At 41.9% G+C, this 22,070-nt stretch overlaps 6 protein-coding genes across 7 annotated transcripts; 3 read left to right on the top strand and 3 right to left on the bottom strand.

The window, feature by feature from the left end:
* The first annotated feature begins 890 nt into the window (after positions 1 to 890).
* Positions 891 to 3,811, top strand: LOC110179097 (uncharacterized). The gene is made up of 5 exons (XM_020946482.2): positions 891 to 1,863; positions 1,919 to 2,044; positions 2,109 to 2,206; positions 2,259 to 3,475; positions 3,539 to 3,811. Exons 1-5 carry the CDS (start codon positions 1,800 to 1,802, stop codon positions 3,732 to 3,734), a joined length of 1,701 nt encoding a protein of 566 aa, XP_020802141.2. The 5' UTR covers positions 891 to 1,799; the 3' UTR covers positions 3,735 to 3,811.
* A 376-nt stretch (positions 3,812 to 4,187) lies between these two features.
* LOC110179110 (uncharacterized) lies at positions 4,188 to 11,121 on the bottom strand. Its single transcript, XM_086839068.1, has 5 exons — positions 10,739 to 11,121; positions 10,138 to 10,244; positions 6,392 to 7,677; positions 5,532 to 6,113; positions 4,188 to 5,138 (listed from the first exon to the last, which is right to left on the bottom strand). Exons 3-5 carry the CDS (start codon positions 7,154 to 7,156, stop codon positions 4,569 to 4,571), a joined length of 1,917 nt encoding a protein of 638 aa, XP_086695194.1. The 5' UTR covers positions 7,157 to 7,677; positions 10,138 to 10,244; positions 10,739 to 11,121; the 3' UTR covers positions 4,188 to 4,568.
* LOC110179111 (uncharacterized) lies at positions 7,675 to 10,038 on the top strand. Its single transcript, XM_020946501.2, has 2 exons — positions 7,675 to 9,324; positions 9,389 to 10,038. Exons 1-2 carry the CDS (start codon positions 8,935 to 8,937, stop codon positions 9,914 to 9,916), a joined length of 918 nt encoding a protein of 305 aa, XP_020802160.2. The 5' UTR covers positions 7,675 to 8,934; the 3' UTR covers positions 9,917 to 10,038.
* A 1,044-nt stretch (positions 11,122 to 12,165) lies between the features above and the next one.
* On the top strand, positions 12,166 to 15,319 carry Ugalt (UDP-galactose transporter). Of its 2 annotated transcripts, XM_086839069.1 has the most exons (3): positions 12,166 to 12,671; positions 12,767 to 12,886; positions 13,589 to 15,319. In XM_086839069.1, the coding sequence occupies exons 1-3, from the start codon at positions 12,659 to 12,661 to the stop codon at positions 14,527 to 14,529; spliced, it is 1,074 nt and encodes a 357-aa protein (XP_086695195.1). In that variant the 5' UTR covers positions 12,166 to 12,658; the 3' UTR covers positions 14,530 to 15,319. The 2 variants fall into 2 exon arrangements, with proteins under 2 accessions (XP_086695195.1, XP_020802137.2); XM_020946478.2 differs by lacking the exon at positions 12,166 to 12,671 and having other exon boundaries at positions 12,721 to 12,886.
* A 1-nt stretch (position 15,320) lies between these two features.
* Lint-O (L(3)mbt interactor in ovarian somatic cells) lies at positions 15,321 to 17,964 on the bottom strand. The gene is made up of 3 exons (XM_020946495.2): positions 17,694 to 17,964; positions 17,289 to 17,631; positions 15,321 to 16,829 (listed from the first exon to the last, which is right to left on the bottom strand). The coding sequence occupies exons 1-3, from the start codon at positions 17,859 to 17,861 to the stop codon at positions 15,733 to 15,735; spliced, it is 1,608 nt and encodes a 535-aa protein (XP_020802154.2). The 5' UTR covers positions 17,862 to 17,964; the 3' UTR covers positions 15,321 to 15,732.
* A 621-nt stretch (positions 17,965 to 18,585) lies between these two features.
* On the bottom strand, positions 18,586 to 21,346 carry LOC110179093 (man(5)GlcNAc(2)-PP-dolichol translocation protein RFT1). Its single transcript, XM_020946479.2, has 4 exons — positions 21,102 to 21,346; positions 20,786 to 21,000; positions 19,039 to 20,296; positions 18,586 to 18,971 (listed from the first exon to the last, which is right to left on the bottom strand). Exons 1-4 carry the CDS (start codon positions 21,159 to 21,161, stop codon positions 18,834 to 18,836), a joined length of 1,671 nt encoding a protein of 556 aa, XP_020802138.1. The 5' UTR covers positions 21,162 to 21,346; the 3' UTR covers positions 18,586 to 18,833.
* Between the last annotated feature and the right edge of the window lie 724 nt (positions 21,347 to 22,070).

Below are 22,070 nucleotides of genomic sequence, written 5' to 3'. Positions count from 1 at the left end.
GGCAGCTTATATATGTATATATATATATAGTCCACCGATTCGGCATGCTCCGATTTATATACCAGTAAAATTGTATAGAAGAATAACTCTATACTCCCGTTTAAATAGCTTATATTTGTCCCAAAACAAATCTCGCACATCTGTACTTATGATTCCCAACTTGTTCTAACCTCCTCGGAACGAAGTGACTGCTGCCGGCCACGTCTCAGATATGTGTTGTGTTATAAAAGTTGCAAGTCATTGTTTATTAGTGTTCAAAGTTAATCACTGATCATACATACTTAGTGATCATAGATGCTTACTAATCATAGTTACTTACTGGTCATAGATTTTTAATAAATTACTGTTCAGAGTTACTTACTGCTCATAGTTAATTACTGGTCTTACTTAATGTTCAGAGTTACTTACTGCTCAGAGTTTATTACTGATCATAGTCCTATAAATCGTCTGATTGTTCCTATGTCATCTATATATGTATATATATAGTCCACCGATTCGGCATGCTCCGATTTATATACCAGTAAAATTTTATAGAAGAATAACTCCATTGTTTCGTTTAAATAGCTTATATTTGTTCCAAAACAAATCTCCTACATCTGTGCTTATGATTCGCAACTTGTTCTAACCTCCCCGGAACGAAGTGACTGCTGCCGGCCATGTCTCAGATATGTGGTGTGTTATAAAAGTTGCAAGTCATTGTTTATTAGTGTTCAAAGTTAATCACTGATCATACATACTTAGTGATCATATATGCTAACTAATCATAGTTACTTACTGGTCATAGATTTTTAATTAATTACTGTTCAGAGTTACTTACTGCTCATAGTTAATTACTGATCTTACTGAATGTTCAGAGTTACTTACTGCTCAGAGTTTATTACTGATCATAGTCCTATAAATCGTCTGATTGTTCCTATGTCAGATATAAATATGTATATATATAGTCCACCGATTCTCTATGCTCCAAGATATATACCAGTAAAATTATATAGAAAAATATCTTCATAGTTTTGTTAAAATAGCTTGCTCTGTGTTCCAAAACAAATCTCTCACATCTGTGCTTATGATTCCCAAGTTGTTTTAACATCCCCGGAACGAAGTGACTTCTACCAGCCACGTCTCAGATATGTGTTGTGTTACAAAAGTTGCAAGTCATTGTTTATTAGTGTTCGAAATTAATTACTGATCATAGTTAATTTCTGCTCCTGAATACTTACCATTCAGTGTTAATTGCTGTTGAAAAATACTTACTGATCCTTTACATTTAACAACCGTTTCTCTGTTTATCAATAATCATAATTAAAAAGGTATTTAATAAACAAGATTTGGTCGGCCTATTCTGTTGTTTTTCCCGAATAAAAGCATTAAACATAGTTAAATTACCCGCGCGCATAATTTTAAAAACGATTACAAAATTTACTTGCATCGATATTTTCGCAAAACTATCGATATGGCCACATTATGGTAGCTTGTGGAAAAACAAAAATGATAAGTAAAAGTTATTGCTTTTAATCTACTTGTTTTATTACAATTATACTATATTCAGGTGCATCTTAAAACATCTTATAATTAGGTATCTTAAGTATTCGCGAATATTGTTGTTTTTCCCACCTCTACCACGCGTTATTTAAACAGCTGGATAACCCGGCAATTTTTAATCGTCAATTCACCACTCTAGCTATTCCAGCGTTAGTCAACACTGGTTCTCGTGGTAAAAAACAAGAAAACAACATAAAACGCCGTTCCTGATTTCCAAATACCATTTCCTTGAATTGTGGCCAAAATAAAAGACTTGCATAATGGGGCGCCGCTCCATAAACACCACCAAGAGTGGCAAATACATGAATCCCACGGACCAGGCGCGTAAGTGCGGAAAATTCAATAGCGGCGAATTGCTAACCCCACTCCCAACTTTCAGGCAAGGAGGCCCGCAAGAAGGAGCTCAAAAAGAACAAGAGGCAGCGCCAGATGGTCCGGGCGGCGGTCCTTAAGAATAAGGATCCATCACAAATCCTCGAGGAAATGGAAAAGATCGATGAGATGGGTGAGTAGCTAGCAAAGCTAAGGCATTGAGTCCCACAAACTGATGCAGTGCCTCCATATCACAGAGTACAACGTGCTGCAACCCTCACCGCTGAACGAGAAGGTCTTGCGGGACAAGCGGAAAAAGCTGAAGGAGACCTTCGACCGCGTAATGCGGCTCTACGTATGTACTGTCTTCAATAATATTAAAACTTGTGCTGAATATTCCCTTGCAGCACAACGACGAGCCCGAACACTGGGCAGACCTGAAGCGCAAGGAGGTGGAGTACGAGAAGAAGCGGCTGAAAAAGCAGCAGTACTACGAGAGTGTCAAGCACGCCCAGAGTGTCCAGGTCGATGAGATTCCCCTGCCAGCGCCCGTTAATGCAACCACACCGGCTGGTACTGCCGCGGCGCCTGGTGCCGCCGGTGCTGGCGTTCTTGGCGGATTCGGTGCTGTCGGTGGCATACGCGTTCCCCCACCGCCCATGACCATGGCCCTGCCGCCCTATGCGCCTGGTGCTCCACCAGGTGTAACCAAAATCAGTGACACGGCTGTAAGTGAAACGACGCAGGCTGAGAAATCGAAAGACGATGAGGAGAAAGACTGGTTGGGCGTACCGCCGGGTCCACCGCCGAATCTGTTTGCCATGCCCGAGCTCGATTCTAATGCCGAGGGTAATTCAGACTACGATGGTGAGGCGGAGGAGAATGAATCGGATCAGGAGTCGTCGCAGAAAAAGAGCAAGGATAAGGGAGATAGAGAAAGGGAAACAACGGAGCCCAGCAGCCAGAATATCGATGATTTTATGAAGGAAATGGAGCACGTACACAAGCGGAAGCATCGCAAGCTGGCGGCGGATAAGGCAGATGTCGATAAACTGCGGGACGACGACGATGAAGATGACGAGGACTCGCCGAAGCATCAAGAACGAGACTCCAGCTCGGATAGAAGATCGATGACCAGCAGTGATAGCGAGGAGGATGAGCATCCAGATAAGGATGATGAGATGCCCGAGCTGCCCGCAATCAATCCTGTACCAGCGAAACCCTTCCCCACAGTCCCAGCACCAGCTCCACCGACCGCACCCACACTTCCGGCGATTCCACTGCCACCGCCGTCTTCAGTGCCGGCGCCACCGCAGCTGCCGCATTTACCGCCAATTCACAATCTCGGACCACCGGGCATGATGTACCGCCCGCCACCTATGCGACCGCCACATGCCGGTTCCGGGTTTGGACTCCGCATGCCGCCTGGTCCACCACCAGGAGCACGACCACCGCATGCTCTCGGACCCATGCCTCGCATGGGTCTCCGAATGCCACCGGGTCCGCCGCCAGGCCTACCGCCACGAATGGCTCACCACAAGCAGCTGGGCAGTAGCGGTGGCGGAGGTCCACCCAAGGATTCTGCCAAGGGTGTGACCACCATTACAGCCAAACCGCAAATCAGGTGAGTAATCATCACATCCTGGATCCTCTATAAAAACAATATATTAATTCTATTAATTTCCAGGAATCTGAGTGCCGATGTCACCCGCTTTGTGCCATCGACGTTGCGCGTGAAGCGTGAGGATCAGCGGCGTACGGCGGCGAGACCTCGTCATGCAACGGGCGATGCCAGCCACGCACCCGCTGAGGCGCACAGCAAGCCGCCCACCAAGGATGATGCCTATCTGCAGTTCATGAACGAGATGCAGGGTCTGTTGTAGCATTTGGCGGCGAAATTTCGGCTGTATATTTTGTGTTTAGTGTACGCTTAGATAAAGAATTAGTCAACCAAAATGAATACTATATGTTTTACTTGATTACCCATTTGCAGAGGGTATTATATTTGTAGAAGAAAAGCTTTTCACTTCATAATCAAGTTGATTTTGTTAAGTATGTATATTTCTGGATAGAAGGCATATTATGATGTCCCTTTGGAACAGTCAAGTCCTTTGTCGCATTATCAATTTATATAGAAGGAAAGCCACTGAATTTTGGAGTCAAAAAACAATTAGATTTCTCTCTCTTAAGATTGAAACAACAAATCATGTCTGTTGGAAGGTGGAAGTTACCTTTGTAACTTTAAATACAGCGAGACGAAATTCGCCTATTAATTTAATTATTTTGAACTTACAAAAGTAACTCCACATTATAGACTTAAGTGGACTTCCAATATATACATGATTTATTTAAATATTTATTTCCAATTTGAGAAAAAGTAAGTAATACATTTTCATAATTAGTTTTACAGTTTAAATACATATATTTACATATTTTTGAAGGTTCTCCTTTTTTTTTTGTCTAAAGCAAGTCTAATACTTCTTTCTATTTTATTAATTTTACTTTTTAGTTACAATAATATGTGTGTATGTATTTTGCATAGGATTTATAACAAATTGTACAAGTGAAAAAAAATAATGGTGTAAAAAAAAAGAAAATTAACTTTGGGAAGCCAAAGTTTGTATATCCTCGACGTAATAGGATCAGGACCGAACGTGAATATGACTCCTTCACTGACTACAATTGTAATACCCGGCAAGGACATAGAAGATATAATCTCACTGACTGCTATTTGACTTCACCGGAGAGGGCGGCGATCCTCCCTTCACTGGCTTCTTGTGGAACGGCCGCATCTCTACAATATCCGCCTTTAAGGCCCGGAAACTCCTCCTCAGAGAGTCGGACACCTTTTTCGTGTAGCTCGTGCTGTTGCTGCACAGGGACAATTTGTCGTCGCCGTGTCCATTGCGCAAATCACCAGCCAACGGACGCAGTTCATCCTCCAATGGCGTTGAATCGTTCAAAGTGTTTCGTAAATATTTACGATTGAAATGCAGCTGCGGAGTGCCCCACTTTCGCTCAAGTTCCGGCATACCATTACCGCTGGCCACCGAGTCATCCTCCGTATCCGGCGAGGCCATCTCAGACGGAGTCTGCGCAGCGACCACCTCGCCAATGGCTTCCTTATATGTGCGCGTTATGATCATATTAGATGGCACACTCTTGCCATTGATGCCGCCATTGGGGGCTTGCTCGAGATCGACAGGCTGCGACGGCAGACTCTGGCGCGGAGGCTTTGCCCGGCGAGGTGACTTCACCGCCAGCACACTGACCCGATAGTGGAGGACCTGCAAGGTAAGAAAATATCATAATTCATTAATTATATGTTTCTATTTCAGTTTAATTTCTATTTTGTTGCACCCCATAAAATACTCTGCGGGGTTAGTTAAATAATTTGCAGCAATGTACTTATTTATAACTGACTGATAACGCTTGTTAAATTATTTGAGATAACGGTCGACAAATTTCTTATCAATGTGTAAATCTATTCCAGACAATTTAAAGAACTGTTCTTGGGAAAACTGCAAAATTATTATGGCAAACATAAATAAATTAAAATAAGTTAGCTAAGGGTCGCTTTCTGTCCCTACTTTTTGAATTACAAATTACTTTCTGACCAACTTAAAACCTTCCTTAAGTTCAAAGACTTTTTCAAATTACTTTGCCCCATATGTTTTTACCTTATCCTGATCCATAAAGCGATTCAATTCGCTCAGGGGTATACTGACGCACGTTCCCTCCATCAGGATATCCTTGTCATACTCGCTGTGCACTGGGAACTTCTGGGTCATGGATAGAGCTTCGTTGTCCGGTTGCAAAACCGTGACCTCGTAGGCGAAATTATACTTGCTATCCCGACGGTTCGAGGTGCAGGTCATGGTAAACAGGATGCGCTGACGATCATGGATCTCATAGAAGTTGAACATCTCGTCATGGGCCTGGAACACATAGTACCCAGTGAGTGGCTTACGCCGCGTAACCAGATTCCACTCCAGGTCCGCACTGTTGGAGCGGAACAGCCGATCCGTGTGCTCCTCCTCCAGGTGCTCCTTCCACTGCACCTCACGTCCCTGCCAGCGGCATTCGCCCCACACGCGACCCATGAAGCACTTCATGGGCTTGTACATGCATTGTTGCTCGTGCCAGGGCAGCAGGACCACTGGCATTCGCACCTGGCAGCCACCGGAAGCATGTCCACACCGGAAGTGAGCCTTGGCGCACAACGCCTCCACAGTCAGCGAACGGGAATTGGTGAAGGCCTCCTGTCAATGCAGAGAAAGACACATTTGATGGAATCAGGTATGTTCAATTAAAATTTATAATATGTATAAAAGATAGGACTGTCCATCTCCTCTTGAGAATTGATTAAAGTCGTAAAAGTGGCTACGCGTCGATGATATCAATGTGAGCCTGAACTTCTATTTAGTTTCTACTTACTGACACGTCACTAGATAAGAACTTAGGAGGAAACTCTATATATAGATAGATAGGTGTATTGATAACCGAACGAACGTGGTGTCAAGCTGACGTCAATTCTTACCTTGCACAGTGGGCACATAAGGAGAATGCGGGTGCATTGCTCACAGATACTGTGGCCACTCTTGCAGAGCAATATGGGAGCCTTCATGGCACCGGCACAGCCCGGGCAACGCAGCTCCTCAATCAATCCTTCGTAGTGACGAGCGGAAACGGTGGCCGGGGCCGTGTCTTCGCCAGATTTCCCTGCCGATGTTGCCGGCGAACTCTCTGTGGGCGATGTGACAGTGGATGGAGCTGCCGCGGGAAAGCTCTGACGGATCGGTGTACTGGCTGGTGAGACGGGACTTTTGCCATCGCCGGAACCTATGCTCCGGGTGCGACTCAGCATGGGCGGTTTGGGGGGCGGTGAGAGCGGAGATCTGAGTGTCACAGTACTGGGACTAGGTAGTGTGGCGTACTTTACATTTAGGGATAAGGTACTCGGCGGCTGTGGCTTTTCCTCATTTGATGGCTCTGATTTCTCTTCGTCTTTGTCCTCCGGCAATTCCTTTGCAGGCTCATCAGCCAGTTTTTGCACTGCCTCCACTGCCACCTCCGTTTTCTTCTCCAACTCTTTTAGATTCCGCTCCAGAACCTCTTCATTCTCATGGACTTCGGTGTTGCCATTGCCCGCGGCAATGCTCTCCTCGGCAATGGTCCCATTGAGGAATATCCTGCGCTGTTCATTGATCTGCTCGATGGTCTTCAGCTGACCCAGGATATTCAGCTGGGGCGGCTCCTCCTCCAACGTTAGGCCTCCGTTATTTGTAGCCGCAAGTGCAGACATAGTGGCAATTTTGCGAAAAACTTATTGTATAACTGCTGTGGATCGACAGTTGCTCCCGAGCTTGGTGGGCCAGAATGTGGCTTTCTTCTGCTTTTGCCCGGGGCTGCGTCAACTCGGGTACTCCGGTCTCGCTCCTCGCTCGCTACTCGGGGGGACTCGGTATCTTATCAGAGAGACGCCTAACTAAACTAACTTTACCGGCGGCAATCGATTTGGACTTGTGATAAACCCAAAGCGTGTACGTATGTACATATCAAGTGCTCGGCCCATGGGCCTTCTTTCGTATTTTTTTTTTTTTTCTTTCCTCTTTTCCGGGAACGGACACGGACACCACGACCACAAATTTGAAATGTTGCATCTGAATTATTGGCCAGTTCCATTTTCATTACATTTTTGGGTTTCCTTCCGTTGCTTTCGGTGGCTTTCTTGCCTTTTCCGTTTCGCGGCTGGGGGAAAAATGCCGCAGCAATCAATGTCAAGGTGTTGACGTGTGGGCCACAGTGGGTTCTCGATGGAATGAACTAGGGGAAGAAGAGGGTTTTCTTTTTTAAAAAATGCTATATTAGTTTCCTTCCTAGTTATTATATACTATACTTTAGCTAGGGCAACTCTCTATATAATAAGTAGAGTAAGTTTTGGAATAATTTTTACGATTTGCATCTCAAAAATGCTTCTGAAAATGAAATTCTGGTTGGTTTTGTGGGGTTTCAGGGGAAGAAATGTGAAGATATTATCTTTAGCAAGTATATTTTAGCATAATCTAATCTAAACTGAGGGAAACATAATAAAATTTGATTTTTTATATTTAATATATTTCGAATTCGAAGAGTTATTATAAAATAATTTCTACTGTACATGTTTGTGCATGTAATAGGCCCATAAGCTCAAAATGAACAACAAAGAGCAACAAGCAACGACATTCAACGATGTAAACAGAAACCAAGGCATATCGATCGATAACCAAAGGGTGTTAGGGTCGTCTTCAATAACTTGTATTGAAAATAATTAAACAATTAAAGGGATATTATATTACTTTACAACATTGTAACAACAATGTAAGTTAACAGAAAGTAACGTAACCCAATACATATTTTTTTATTTACTACAAATATGATTTACTTCTAACTATAAGAATACTATCTAAACGAAAAGAAACGGGAAAGGAAGCCAACTTCGATGACATGTACTCTCTTGTCAGTTATCCGAAGGATAATCGCTTACAGAGTGCTGTTAAGCACCAACTTGTGCTGTAAAGCGCAAGGACATTCTAATAAATTCTATGATTTTATGCCTTGTAATACTTTAATTATACAAAGTTAATGCTAACAGCTAATGAATACATTTTAAAAAGTTGAATGTGAAGAATTCCAAAACAATAACGAAGCTAACGATACATTCTTCGAGCTCTTTATAAAAAGCACATCACTTTCCTGCCGGATGATTAGGCAAGAAAATAGACAGAGCACTCTTCTTTCACGTTGCTTCCCACTCAAAATAAAAAAAGGCGTCTATTTACATACTAAATCTTATCAAACGGGAAGCCACTCAGCCCGGCTCGGCTAGCTAATTCATCGTGCAATAAAAGAGACTTGGGCTGGCATATACATATGTTTGTATGTACATTTTAGGGCCTCCGAGGAGAGATGGGGGACCAATGTCATAGCGTTGACATTGAAAGTTAACTGCCGGCAAAGGCAGTCAGTCGGCTTTCGAATTTCCGTGCGCGCGCAACCAGCATCCATCCAAGCATATAGTATATCCATTCATTCCATATATCCATGTCGCCGCCTCGTCACATCCTCAAGCTAAGCCTGGCGGAGCAGCGCCAGTTCATCGATTCCTTCGACCTGGTCATTAGCGATTGCGATGGCGTCGTTTGGATGCTCGTTGGCTGGATTCCCGGCACCGGTCCGGCCGTTAATGCCCTGAAAGCGGCCGGCAAGCAAATCAAATTCGTGTCCAACAATAGTTTCCGCTCGGAGGAGGGTTACATGGAGAAGTTCCAGCATATTGGCGCTCAGAATGTGCACGAGGACGACATTGTGCATCCGGTGAAGACGATTGTGAGGTACCTGAAGAAGCATAAGCCAGGGGAACGGGTTTTCTCCCTCATGTCCTTGGAGGCCAATGAGACGTTGCGTAAGCACAACATTGAGTACGAGTCGCTGGTAAGGGAGATGGTGAATCATTTGCTTTGGCGTTGGTTTATATAAACCCCTAACTCTTCTTCAGAACATCAAGGAGCACGTGACAGCCGCCTCGCTGGTCGAACATCTGGCCATTGAGAAGCCCGTTGGAGCCGTTCTCTTTGACATTCACTTGGACCTTTCCTATGTGGAGCTGGCCAAGGCTATTAGGCATTTGCAGGAGAACGAGGATTGCCAGTTAATAGCCGGTGGTAGTGATGTTATTATGCCCTTGGCAGAAAATCTTAACGTGGCTGGATTCTTTGACTTTTTGGAGCATGTCAAGCGTTACACTCAACGAGAGGCAACCTTTTTAGGCAAACCTTCTCCAATTTTAGGTGATATGTTTGGCGAAATGTTTGATATTCCAGACCCCAAGCGGTGCATCTTCATTGGTGACACCCTGGTGCAGGATGTGCAGTTTGGTAAGGCCTGTGGCTACCAATCCCTGCTGGTGCTCAGCGGTTGCCTCACAAAGGAGGATATGCTGAATGCACCAGTGGAAGCGCAACCGGATTATTATGCCGATAGCTTGGCGGACTTTACGCAGCTCCTTCAGAATATAAATCAATAGAGTTTTAGATGCCCACCGGTTTATGGTTTTCACAATACTTTCTAAAAGAGAAAACCTACAAATAATAATAACCTTTAAAGAAATACCTGAAATAGCAATAAATACTACAAAATTGTTCCTAACTAATATAGTCTTTTTGCAAACCTAGCCTCAAAGAACGAATAAGTTCACTGAGAAAGGACAGTACAAAAAAATCCCCATTGAATATAAAAGTAACGTACGTGTTGGATATAAGCAGAGTAATCAGTCCTGGCGGCACATAATCAAACATGGGGGAATATTCGCTTGCTTCAGGAAGCTCTTCACACGGATTCGTTGCATAAGGACGCTGAAAAATGGCGAGAAAATGAATAAATTTAATAAATTAGTTATAAATAATTCCATCTTCTTCGACCTTACACTCAACAACTGAGCCGGAACTGTGGAACTAAACGAGACACCAGACACAAGATGGTAATACAGGCGATGTTTCATCAAACTAAGGCATCCACTATGATTTTTCTTGATGAAACTTCGCCTGAACTACCAAGAAATGTTTAACATAACATTTAGTTTGACTTTTTTGGTTTGGTTTTCTATTATCAGGGCGCTTTCTTCACTTGTGATGTGAAGCTAAAAAAATTTGGAACTGGAACTTTATACCCTTGCAGGGCATTAAAATTTTAGTTATAAGTTTGCAAATGCAGTGAAGTAGTCATGTCTGACCCTATAAACCATATATATTATTGATCAGAATGATTAGCCGAGTCGATATAGCTATGTCTATGACAGAAAATCAGCAAATCAGCTAGATGGTTATGATACACAGTTCAGATTTCTTACCAGGTGAATTTCCGTCATCTGCTCCACTATCCCCAGTCCTTAATCCTTAGTACGCTTTTCACTCCCTTTGCATTATGGCAGCTCTCGCACATTATGACGCAATTGAAGATGTCCAGCGTCTTGTTGGTTATGCTGAAGGATTCCTCCACCAACCTGCAAGAAATATTTAGTGCTTTAGTGAACGGCTGTCCAACCTGTTGCTCACAGGGCAACTCTTACCCCACTTTGATGTCATGGATTAGCTGTGGGACTACATGCAGTTGTTGTTCGTGCATCCTGCTGGTCAGTGTGTTTCACAATTCTCCTTAAAACGTATTATTTATTAAAAATTTTATGCAAATACGGAAAGAAGCAGCCATTGCAATTTGTGTGTTATCGATAAATATGCGCTTTTTGATAGGGATGAGCAAATCAGATATCGCTTAAAAGCAGCTGATTTGTTTGCGCAAGTTGTCCAACACGATTAAAGCCAACTGAATAAATAAATATAAATAAACTTTAAATTAAGTAATAACTTAAAAATAAATTATATACTGAAAAACTGTAAATTCCTTAACATTATATTATTATTTAATCTTTAATTTAAATATAATTTGAAATAATATGCGTATTCTTAGTTATGATTAAAAAATAATGCTTATGTTAAACAACACATGTATATTTAACATCTATATTTAATCGGCTTAAGCCTTGACTTAAATAAAAAGATTATTAATAAATATTGAATCTTTTTGCCAACTCAATGTTAAATAACAAATATAGAACGATTGTGCCAATTGAATAAATATATATAAATAAAAATTAAATTATTAATTAATAATTATTATTTATTATATTATAGGAAAAATGAATCATTTACAACTGTAAATTACTTCATATTTTATTATTATTTAAACTTTAAATTAAATATAGTTTGAGAAAAGGCGTATTCTTTGTCATAATTAAAAAATAAAGCTTATGTTAAACAACACATGTATGTTTAACGGCTATAGCTCAAGCCTTGACTTAAATAATAAGATTATTAAAGAATATTTAATCTTTTTGCCAACTCAAGGTTCAATAACAAATATATAGTTCGCAAACAATAATCATCAATAATCGGATGTCCTCTAAATTTATAGATCATTAATAAATATGAAAATTATTAGGCATTAACGTTTCTGGTTAGTCAAAAATACATATACATATATATAATTTGTGGATTGTTTATTTTTTAAGTCGGCCGCATTGCCTGTTGAAAACAGCTTGCCGCCAAGAAACATATTTATCTTTATTTTATTTGGCAAAGCTTGGCTGTCGATCAAACAGGAACGTGTTTTTTTTATGTTCATTTTATATAAATACAAATAAAAATTACACTGCGATATTAATAAATTCGCAATTTGTATGCAATTTGTAGCTTTTTTAAGTTCGTGACACTCACACTCAGATTAGATATTATCATGCGATTATGCTAGTTGGGGTCACGCCAAAGTGTCATCCCTGCTTTTTGGCTATCGAAGTGACCGGCTTAACAACAACAAAAACAACAATATGGCGATAAAAACTTGCCGCTGCTGCTGCCGTTGGAAATTTCAGTTGTTGTTTACGTGTCGAGTCGTCTTCTTTTCCACTGCCAACTGCCAACACTAACAAATTTGGCCAAAACTCGGAAAACTTGATGAGCAAACAGCAACTGGCTCCGAAGCGTCACGCGAACTGAAGGACGGCCAACCGAAGACTGAAGCTGAAAAGGTGTTTTTCTGAAAAAGGTTCTTCGCCTCCGGGATCTCAGAATACAGCAGCACGCCGTTTATTTGCTTTCCTCTTCGGCTCTCCGGCTCCGTCTTCGTCTTCGTCTCCGTCTCCTATTGTTTGCCCCTGCTCTCGGGGATTTTGAATTGGAATCGGAATAAAAGGAGAAACACGACTTGAAGCACAATGAACATACATAGTGAGTAGATGGGGTTTATGTGTTTAGTTGGCCGTTGTCGCTCCAGAACTGCTGTGCTCACACAATGCTACCCGCACCCGTTTACTATCGTACAGTGAATACCAACACGCTGAAGTACATCAGCCTGCTGACGCTGACGCTCCAGAATGCGATCCTGGGACTCAGCATGCGCTATGCCCGCACCCGGCCCGGCGAGATCTTCCTCAGTTCAACGGGTGAGTAGTGTCAGGGGGCACAGAGCAGGTGCAGGTGGAGGTTGGAGGTGGCACTCAACGCTTATACGTGGGCCTGTCCACGCAAGCAATACTAGTTATGGCGGGCATTAGAGTCGTTTGGGGAGGAGAAGAAGTTGGAGCACGGCAAGGGAAGCTGATAAGCTGAACTGCTTCCGCTTGTGGCACCTACATACCATACCCTGGCCCACAGTTAGATAAAGAAATAATTGTTAGGTCTTGAGTGCGGGTTTTCAGTTCACCAAGATAAACCAAAGACTTGAAAATTACGAAAAAGCATGGTATGGGGATTTTAAAGCAAAATGCTTTTTATAGGTTTAATCCTAATGGTTTTCTGTCGTTGGTACATTTATATCTTTATTTAAAGTACAATTTTAGAAACGAATTTATAAATTAAATCGTTTTATTATCGTCTTGTAAAGCAAATCTATAGCAACACACTTTAAAACTGTATAAATCCACTACGTTGATAGAAGAAATGTTCGCAAACGAACCCAGACAAAGATTTTAGTGAACAAACTTGAGGCTTATATTAACCTATCTTAATAGGTAATTTCTTTTAAAAATGAATACTTTTAAGCTGAAACAGCTAGTTGACTTTAAGAAGACACCCCATAGTCACGCTCCAACCTTGAATCAATTGCTAAACTATGATTTATATACTTATTTCTACTCCTTTTCCAGCCGTACTAATGGCGGAGTTCGCCAAGCTGATCACCTGCCTGTTCCTGGTTTTCAACGAGGAGGGCAAGGATGCCCAGAAGTTTGTTCGATCGCTGCACAAAACCATCATTGCCAATCCAGTGGACACACTGAAAGTGTGTGTGCCATCGCTGGTGTATATCGTCCAGAACAACCTGCTGTATGTGTCAGCCTCCCATTTGGATGCGGCCACCTACCAAGTGACATACCAGCTGAAGATCCTCACAACGGCCATGTTCGCGGTGGTGATATTGCACCGTAAGCTGCTCAAAACCCAATGGGGTGCCCTCTTGCTCCTGGTAATGGGCATTGTCCTCGTTCAACTGGCGCAGACAGAGGCCCCCAGTAGTAGCACTGCTAGTGGAGGAGCTGTTGCAGCCACCGCCGCTGCTGCCGGAGCACCTGAGCAGAACCGTATGCTGGGCTTATGGGCTGCCCTGGGTGCCTGCTTCCTATCCGGCTTTGCTGGCATCTACTTCGAAAAGATCCTCAAGGGAGCCGAGATCTCCGTATGGATGAGGAATGTGCAGCTTAGTCTGCTCAGCATTCCCTTCGGCCTGATCACTTGCTTTGTGAACGATGCCAGCAGAATCTACGACCAGGGCTTCTTCCACGGATACGATCTGTTTGTTTGGTATCTCGTGCTTTTGCAGGCCGGCGGTGGCCTAATTGTGGCCGTAGTGGTCAAGTACGCTGACAACATCCTCAAAGGCTTTGCCACCTCACTGGCCATAATCATCTCCTGCGTGGCCTCCATATACATCTTCAACTTTAATCTCACACTGCAGTTTAGCTTTGGTGCCGGCCTGGTTATTGCCTCCATTTTCCTGTACGGCTACGATCCATCCAAGGCGGCGGCGAAATCGCCGGGGATGCAAGCACCTGGCGCCGGCGACGAGGAGAAGCTGCTGCCGCGCGTCTAGTACGGAATCTGGCACAGATGAAATACATCGAACAGTATTTGTTGTCCACCATAGCACCCATTCGATGATTGATGAAAATTCTACACTGTTTGTGTTGTGTTTTGTATATATATCTGTATATATATAAGAGTTATATAAAAGTCTGGACAGTTTATGAACCGATTTCGCCTGCAAATATTTACATACTTGCATAGTTTAAGTTAAATTAAAGAGAATCACGTGTCTTTATCTCATATGTAATTAAAAAATATGAATATATATATACATATATACACAAATGTTTATACAGTTAAATTATAAGTTAAGATATTCGATAGCTGTTATAAAGTACAGAATATTAAAACGTGACATGACCTATTTTAAATATATCCCTTAGATATATTGCATATCTTACTTTTGAAAATACTTAAAATTTGTTGTATGAACGTTTTTTGGCTTGTTAAATTATTATCTGTACTATAAAATGCGGCTTTTCTTAAATGTGCCTGGTTAAAAAAAAATGTTTGTTTATCAGAAGGGTTTTATATTATCTTAAAATATGCCAACGTTATCCTAAATGTACTTTACCAGCTAACCTTAAGGCAAAATATAGCATAAAATTGAAGGATTATATATGTATATATAGTGCTAAAATCACTACTATATATTTTTGTCCTCTTTTAATTATATTCATTCGCATTCAATGATTTTCATTACTTTTCTTCTAAAAGCTATGCTAACTTGCTTCTAGTATCAAAGTAATTCTATTTTTGGCGTAACTGTGTTTTAAATAAAAAATATAAATCAAAAACTGTGGTTTTTGTTTTGGTTTTATTTAACGAAAATTATAATTTTTAGAAACTCAAAAAACTTTTCGATTTTATAAATGTTAAATAAATGAACAGATTTTTTGTAGCGATTTGATTACGTTTTATCTTAAGGTAGAACTTAAAAGTAATTAGTTTTCATAACTTGTCTTTATAGGAAACAAAAAAATATTGAATTGAATATAATATTCAAAAAAATGCACGCATTGTTCTTTGCGAATATATAGCATATATAAATTATAAATATAAGTATCGCCTAAAGACTTAATATAAGCACTTAGAGCGAATCGGTGTGAACTGATGAGATAGAGGAATATTCCGTATATTCCGGTAGCAGTGTGTCGTTTTTTTGTTAATATTTCTTAGAAGCTATGGCTAACGGCGGACAGACCAGATGCTACTCCACCCAGGCGACGGCCACGTCATTGGATTGACTCTGCAGGGACAAGACTAGTTCCAAGATGCGAAGCGCAGGTCCCAGCTTCAGGCCGAAGCGAGTCATCACATCTTGGCGGGTGAGCAGCAGGAGGGAGGTACCATCGATGTCCTGATAGCGAAAGACGTTCGCCTCATTGGGATAGCGATTTTTCACAAAGTGGACAACCTGTTCCACGGTCCAGCTGGATACAGGGTTCTTCTTGATGTCCACAATGGCGGCGGCAGTTCCTGCTGCAGGTGATGATGAGGATGTTGATGGATATGAGAAAGAACTATTCTTTGGCGACTCTGGGGACTGCTCATGTTCTTCCAACTTTTGTTTTTTCTCTTGGTTGTTATCCTCTTGGTCAAAATCCTCTGGTTCTCGTTTCACTGTTACTGGCGAGCTACGCTCCTTCTCATTCTCCGGCTCCGGCTCCTTAGGATTTTCCAGCATCTCTTCTTTCTCTGGCTTCTCCGGTTTCTCAGGCTCCTCAAGCTCCTCAGTCTCGTCTAAGTTATCCGGCTTGTTTAGCTTCTCCAGCTTCTTCTGCTTAGCCGATATATCCGACTTGTCCTGCTTAGCCGATATATCCAGCTTGTCCTGCTTAGCTGACGTATCTATCCTGTCCTGCTTAGGCTTGACCGGCAACTCTAGTTTCTCCAGCTTCTCCAATTTCTCCAATCTTTCTAGCTTGGATGGCTTCTTCTGTCCAGTGGGATCGGAGAGAATGCGCTTCTTGCGTCCCGCATTTGTCTTTTTAACCAATGGCGACGGCTGTTCTCCGCCGGACGAGCTGGTATTGTTAATGGTGCTGTTATTGTTGTTGTGGTTCATGACAGTGATTTCCTCGCAACGGAAACACTTCCATTTGGGATCAACCTCGATGGTTTTGGTGCTAGGCTTTAGAGCCTTATTGTTGCAGTGCGGATGGTAGGCCTCGGCACACACACTGCAAATGGGAATATTGCGTCCGCGTATGTTGCAAACGTTGCAATAGCGACACTTCTCGCATTTGTACTTCTTTCGGGCTAGGACCAGGTTCTCGAAATTTACTGCAAGGCAAGGGAAGTGCCCTGAAATAAGTTGGGAAATAGATATGTAATTAGTTTAAGAATTATTACTTAGGTTTGCTTTGCTCCTCTTTTGAAAATTATGTGTAAACAGCAGGACTTCACTCGGAGAACTAGTATTACTTCTATTCGACATTTGTTGCAAAGGATTCAAATTTAATTAAAGGGGAACATATCAATTTTTTCATTTAAATAATACAACTTTGCTTTAAATGACACAAGCTTGCCAATTAATGGAAAGTGTATTCGGAATTTACAGAAACTTGGACAGAAATTGAAGAATCACTAACAACATACATAAGTCAGGTAAGGTAATCTTAAAGAATTTGTATCAAACTTGATAGCGAAAAAAAGATATGGTTGAAATTTATCAAATATTTTCGCAAGCAAGATAGAAAGATATCTCTAATCTCTAATCCCTATTCTAGTTAGTTTTAGTAATGATTTTGAGGATATATTTACATTTTTGCATGCAGGTCTTGCAAGTTAGAAAGTTGCTCTTGTGGCCAGATCCTCGCTTGGGCTCGCTCTTGTTGCACTTCTGGCACGTGTCGAATTTGCCGCTCTGCTGTGGCTGGAGCGTCTGCGATGTTTGCTGTTGCTGCTTCTCCGATGTGGAGGGACTAGGATTCGATTCCAACGAATCGTTAGCCTCTGTGGCTGCCGGCACATTTGCGGGTGGCGACTCTTCATTGCTGGCCACTGCGGCCGATGCAGGCGCTGTTGGGCCGCCGCTGCCAATAGAGCTGCGATTGCTAGCTCGGGATATATAGTTGTCGGATGGATCGTAAACCTGCTTAGGTTTCTGCAGGAAAATCAAAAAATGTGAGCAGTGGGTGGCGTAATTCAACATCTTCAACAACTTACCTTCACCCGGCCAGTTGTGCGAACCGAGGCCGCGGCAGCCGCAGCGGCCGCCGATGCACCAGACGAAGTTCCCGCTGCCGGAGCGGTGGCGTCTGTGCCATTGGTAGTACTGGGACCAACCGGATTGGCGGCTGGCTCCTCCTTGGCCTCGTCTCTGTTGCGTTTCATATTCGCCGGCAGAATCCTCGAAAAGAGCAACAAACAAAACGAAGATTTACTTGCGCGCTCGGTTGTTTAGTGTGACCACCCAGCAGGGCCTCGCTAAAACGGCGGTTAGTTGGTATTTTTTATTCTTTCGAAAATAATTCAATGTAGCCAACATTTTTTATTATTTTAAAACTATTTACTAAAAATAAGTTATATAATTTAAGTTTGGAAGCACATATTTGAAACAATTATAAAATATTTGTGTTTCTTCAAAGTTATTGCGTTTTGGTTGTAATTTAGATACATGACTCTTTGGTTGTTTATGGTATTATTAGGGGATTTTCGGCAGACCACGTTGTGGCGTTAGTGTTAAAATTAGAAACTTTATTTGTTCCAGGAAAATATATTTCTTTAGAAAAACAACAAACTATTTCTTCCCCAAAATGAAGATAATATATACGCATTAAAATATAAACTTTATAATAAGATATTTAAACATATTTTAAGTACATAATTAAACTAGATTTTAAAACCACAATTTTTAAATTTTAAAATTTTTCCAGCTGTACATATTTCATTAATAATATTTTTCTTAATTACAATTATTATTAAATAGTTATTTAAAAACTTATGAAAATAAAAGTACTAAGTGAAAATATTTAAAAAAAGAACTCCCAAAACATATTTTTTATGAGTTGCTTGATTTTATGAATTATATTGCAGGACAAATGTAAAAATTCAACACTTTAAACATTTATCATTGTCTTTTAATGCAAATCTTAACAGTAAAATAATCCAATCGCATCCAAGCACTACAAAAACCCTCAATAAGTACAATAACTTAATTTTCGGAATTAATTTACAATTGTCAACTATCTATAAAAACGTCCATAACTATTGGAACTGTGTGCGCTTTTGCATCCTGGATTCTCAGTGCAATTGAAGCGGGTAACGCTTAGAGAGCGGGAGAAAGGAAGGTCGTCTTTGCTGCCTCTAATCAATCTTAATGCGACGGCCATAGCGCCATCCCAGTTGCACCAGATCCCGATGAGCCAGAGCCCACGACAGAAGGCAGACAATTCCAGCCAAGACACCCACACCCAGATGTGTGGCCAGGCCAGAGCTTTGGTACTGTAAGGTAACAATAAATAAAGAAATCAGTAATATAAAACCTATATAATCTCGTTGTAAAACTCACCCAATAGCAAACAATACCGGCCAGGAGGAGCGTTCCACCGAAGAGCTTGCCCGGCCAGAGGCCCAGCAATGGGTTCAGCGACAGCGGTCGGTATTGCTGCCGGATATAGTAAGTGCTGTACAGAATCCGGCTCAACATATTGATGCAGTTGGCGAAGATGAAGCCAACTGGTCCGAAAATGCCGGTCAGTATATAGGAGAGAACCAGGAAACTGACCGAGAATATGGCCATAAGATAGTTGTACTTGTCGATATCCCGACTGGTGTTCGTGGCAAACATGTAGCCCTCACTGATCCCGTTCACGGCCAGCAGATAGATGGCCAGGCAGTGCCACTGCAGCAGACTTTGCGGCAGACCGCCGGCCACAAAATCCGGGCCGCCATAAAGCAGGAGCACAGGATGTGAATAGCTCTGTCCAAAGGTAAACGCTATTAGGCCAATGGAGCTTACGCCAAGGAGCAGATTATTTAGGACACTGCTCGCCTGTCGCACACGTTCCGGCGGCTGCTTGGCCAATCTCAGATCCCGGGTCAGCGTCTGCGTGAAGTAAAAGTAAGAGCTGTCCTCGATGGGCCGGAAAATGAAGCGGGCGGCCATGCTGCCGAGATTGTTGACCACATCATAGGTGGCCTGCTCTCCGAAACTTAGCACTGGCGATACGGACATCACGTACTTCTCGCCCTCCGTCAGGATCTGCTTCAGCACACCTTGCTTCACGAAGCTCAGCGTCAGAGTCTGCAGTTCCCGGTTCAAGGGTTTTCCATTCGGATTGAACATAACGCCGGGCAGAAAGTCACGCAGCTGTTTAAATGGAAAATCATCCATATGCTCGTACAGCGAGACTTGCCAAGCCTTGGCAGCCGGCGGCTTCTTCCGCGATTGCTGTGCAACGTAGCTCTTGAAGCCCTTTAGGTAGAAGTAAAAGAAGCCATACTGGCCAACGACAATGGTCACTGCGCTGGACAGTTGTGCCACGGCAAATGCATTGATGGCCGCACTCCGATCGCCCGTCACGATCCACAGGAAAATGGCCGAGCGCACTAGGATGTGCAGCGTGTTCAGTAGGATCTTTAGCTTCACGAAGCAAAAGACCTGGGCCACAAACACTGCCGACTCGGCGAACAGTTCCAGGACACAGGACAAGGCCACCGCGTAGCAGGCAAACTCGTACTGGGAGGCATAGATGGCGTCCACAGCCGATAGCCAGTTCAACCAAATGTACAGGCAGGGAGCACACAACACCACACAAATGGGAACCCTAAAAAGAAGAGCGCGGGGAGAGAGGAAGAGAGTAGAGATTAGATTGGAGTATGATGCAATAATTTATCTATAAACAAAGTAACAATCTTTTCATGAATTCGAGGAATCGAAATCTGCTTTCAAAAAGTAAAGTTAAATGATAAATATGGGTTTATCTCTAAAATAAAAGGCAGAATATAATAATTTAAAAGATAAACTTAGAATATACTACTGATTTTTAATTAAAACTGTCCCAAAAAGGAACTAGAGTCTCAAAAGCGTATGTTTTTCATTAAGAACTATTATAAATTAAAGGTAAAGCGTCTAACAATCTAAATATATTTAAATTCTGAGTTTTATGCCCAACGGATACTAAGTATCTTACGAATATCTCCTCTCCTATAAAGAATACCTATACTTAAGGTTAGTAAGTTCCTCAGAAATCCCTTCTATACTTATTTATATTATATTATTTTTTTAAAGGGGGACTCCCCCTGGATATATTTACGTGAGCCACATCTGATTGATGAGCTGCGCCCAGGTACAGCGATCACCCTGCTGGGCATTGGCACTCAGCGCTGCCCGGTTGATGGCCTCACGGGAAAGGAAGAGCAGGGTGCTCTCCAGGAGCAGCAGCCGAACGTTCATGATACCGAGGACCTCTCGTCCCACATGTCGCACGATGTACGCATTAATGCCGAAGGTGAGGATGCGGCACAGTATCTGTAGAGGCAGTAGAAGGCGATGATGATGAGTAATGCCGGAGACCCAGGAAAGTAGGAAATAATAGAATACGTCTGGGAATCTGGGACATTGGGACTAACCTGAAAGATGATGCTGAAGCCGGCGCCCAGCAGGCTGCTCTCGAGCACATTGCGTGCCATTGGAACCGTTCGCTAGGCCGGATGCCTCATCACGTAGAGGAAAAGCCAAACAACAAAACCAAACGAAAGGCCTCAAAACAATATTAACAAAATAAATTGATTGCTAACGACACAGTCCAACAGTGTTGGAAAGCGGCCAGGCGGTGCGACAACAGCTGTTCTAACAGCGCTGTTAACAGCACTATGTACGTGTAACATAAGTGATAACGGTTGTCTGTTATTTAAAAAATTCAAAAACAGAAGATAACGATTGGCTTATCATTTTAATAAGTACAGAGCGCACTCGAAATTGTGTACCAAGAGAAAGCAATAATTTCCTTATTGATGTTAGGATTTAAATTAAACACGTTTATACCCTTTCGGTGTATTATAATTTTAGTCGAAAGCTTGTTACGAGGTGAAGGAATCATTTCCGACCCTATACATCATATATATTCTTGATCAGCATCACCAGTAGAGTCGATCTGGCCATGTGCGGTAGAAATATACATATTTGAAATTTTTTCAAAATTTTATAAGGGGTTACATCGTTAAAGATTCGTAAAAATTTACAAGAAATGTAAAATGTTTTAATTTTTAAATTGAGTATGCAGATTTTTTAACCTTATAAAAAATAGCAAGGAAAAGCTTTTCGAATTTAAATAAATGCATTTTTAACTTAGTTATGAGTTATTTAAACTTTGATTTGTCAAAAAAAGTTTATATATAAATATAGATACAAATTGATTAAAAAATGTGAATATTTAAAGCTTAGTTATGATTTATTTCCCAAACTATCCTGTAATTCAAATTCTTACAGCAAGGGTATATAAACTTTGTCTTCTTTTCTTGTTGTATTAGATTTATATCCTTCAATGAATATTGATCAGCGCAAAGTTAAGTTACCGGCTTAAAAATGCAACATTGCAC

The sequence above is a fragment of the Drosophila serrata genome, unplaced genomic scaffold (assembly GCF_035046125.1).
Source record: "Drosophila serrata isolate PLE 108 unplaced genomic scaffold, ASM3504612v1 contig_362, whole genome shotgun sequence".
In the NCBI taxonomy this organism is placed as follows: Eukaryota; Metazoa; Arthropoda; class Insecta; order Diptera; family Drosophilidae; genus Drosophila; species Drosophila serrata.
The sequence above is the reverse complement of the archived record's forward strand: the minus strand, read 5'-3'. Positions and strand labels throughout refer to the sequence as shown.

What these genes read in the sequence shown, in the direction of transcription:
- LOC110179097 (XM_020946482.2), top strand. Translation starts at nt 1,800, where the DNA reads ATGGGGCGCCGCTCCATAAACACCACCAAGAGTGGCAAATACATGAAT. An exon ending in ACCGCGTAATGCGGCTCTAC is followed by an intron (nt 2,207 to 2,258) that starts GTATGTACTGTC and finishes ATTCCCTTGCAG; the next exon opens with CACAACGACGAGCCCGAACA. An exon ending in ACAGCCAAACCGCAAATCAG is followed by an intron (nt 3,476 to 3,538) that starts GTGAGTAATCAT and finishes ATTAATTTCCAG; the next exon opens with GAATCTGAGTGCCGATGTCA.
- LOC110179110 (XM_086839068.1), bottom strand. Translation starts at nt 7,156, where the DNA reads ATGTCTGCACTTGCGGCTACAAATAACGGAGGCCTAACGTTGGAGGAG. An exon ending in TTATGTGCCCACTGTGCAAG is followed by an intron (nt 6,114 to 6,391) that starts GTAAGAATTGAC and finishes CTGCATTGACAG; the next exon opens with GAGGCCTTCACCAATTCCCG. An exon ending in GCTTTATGGATCAGGATAAG is followed by an intron (nt 5,139 to 5,531) that starts GTAAAAACATAT and finishes CTTACCTTGCAG; the next exon opens with GTCCTCCACTATCGGGTCAG.
- LOC110179111 (XM_020946501.2), top strand. Translation starts at nt 8,935, where the DNA reads ATGTCGCCGCCTCGTCACATCCTCAAGCTAAGCCTGGCGGAGCAGCGC. An exon ending in ACATTGAGTACGAGTCGCTG is followed by an intron (nt 9,325 to 9,388) that starts GTAAGGGAGATG and finishes ACTCTTCTTCAG; the next exon opens with AACATCAAGGAGCACGTGAC.
- Ugalt (XM_020946478.2), top strand. Translation starts at nt 12,736, where the DNA reads ATGCTACCCGCACCCGTTTACTATCGTACAGTGAATACCAACACGCTG. An exon ending in GATCTTCCTCAGTTCAACGG is followed by an intron (nt 12,887 to 13,588) that starts GTGAGTAGTGTC and finishes CTCCTTTTCCAG; the next exon opens with CCGTACTAATGGCGGAGTTC.
- Lint-O (XM_020946495.2), bottom strand. Translation starts at nt 17,861, where the DNA reads ATGAAACGCAACAGAGACGAGGCCAAGGAGGAGCCAGCCGCCAATCCG. An exon ending in GCACAACTGGCCGGGTGAAG is followed by an intron (nt 17,632 to 17,693) that starts GTAAGTTGTTGA and finishes ATTTTCCTGCAG; the next exon opens with AAACCTAAGCAGGTTTACGA. An exon ending in CAAGACCTGCATGCAAAAAT is followed by an intron (nt 16,830 to 17,288) that starts GTAAATATATCC and finishes AACTTATTTCAG; the next exon opens with GGCACTTCCCTTGCCTTGCA.
- LOC110179093 (XM_020946479.2), bottom strand. Translation starts at nt 21,161, where the DNA reads ATGGCACGCAATGTGCTCGAGAGCAGCCTGCTGGGCGCCGGCTTCAGC. An exon ending in GCTTCAGCATCATCTTTCAG is followed by an intron (nt 21,001 to 21,101) that starts GTTAGTCCCAAT and finishes CTGCCTCTACAG; the next exon opens with ATACTGTGCCGCATCCTCAC. An exon ending in ATCAATCAGATGTGGCTCAC is followed by an intron (nt 20,297 to 20,785) that starts GTAAATATATCC and finishes TCTTCTTTTTAG; the next exon opens with GGTTCCCATTTGTGTGGTGT.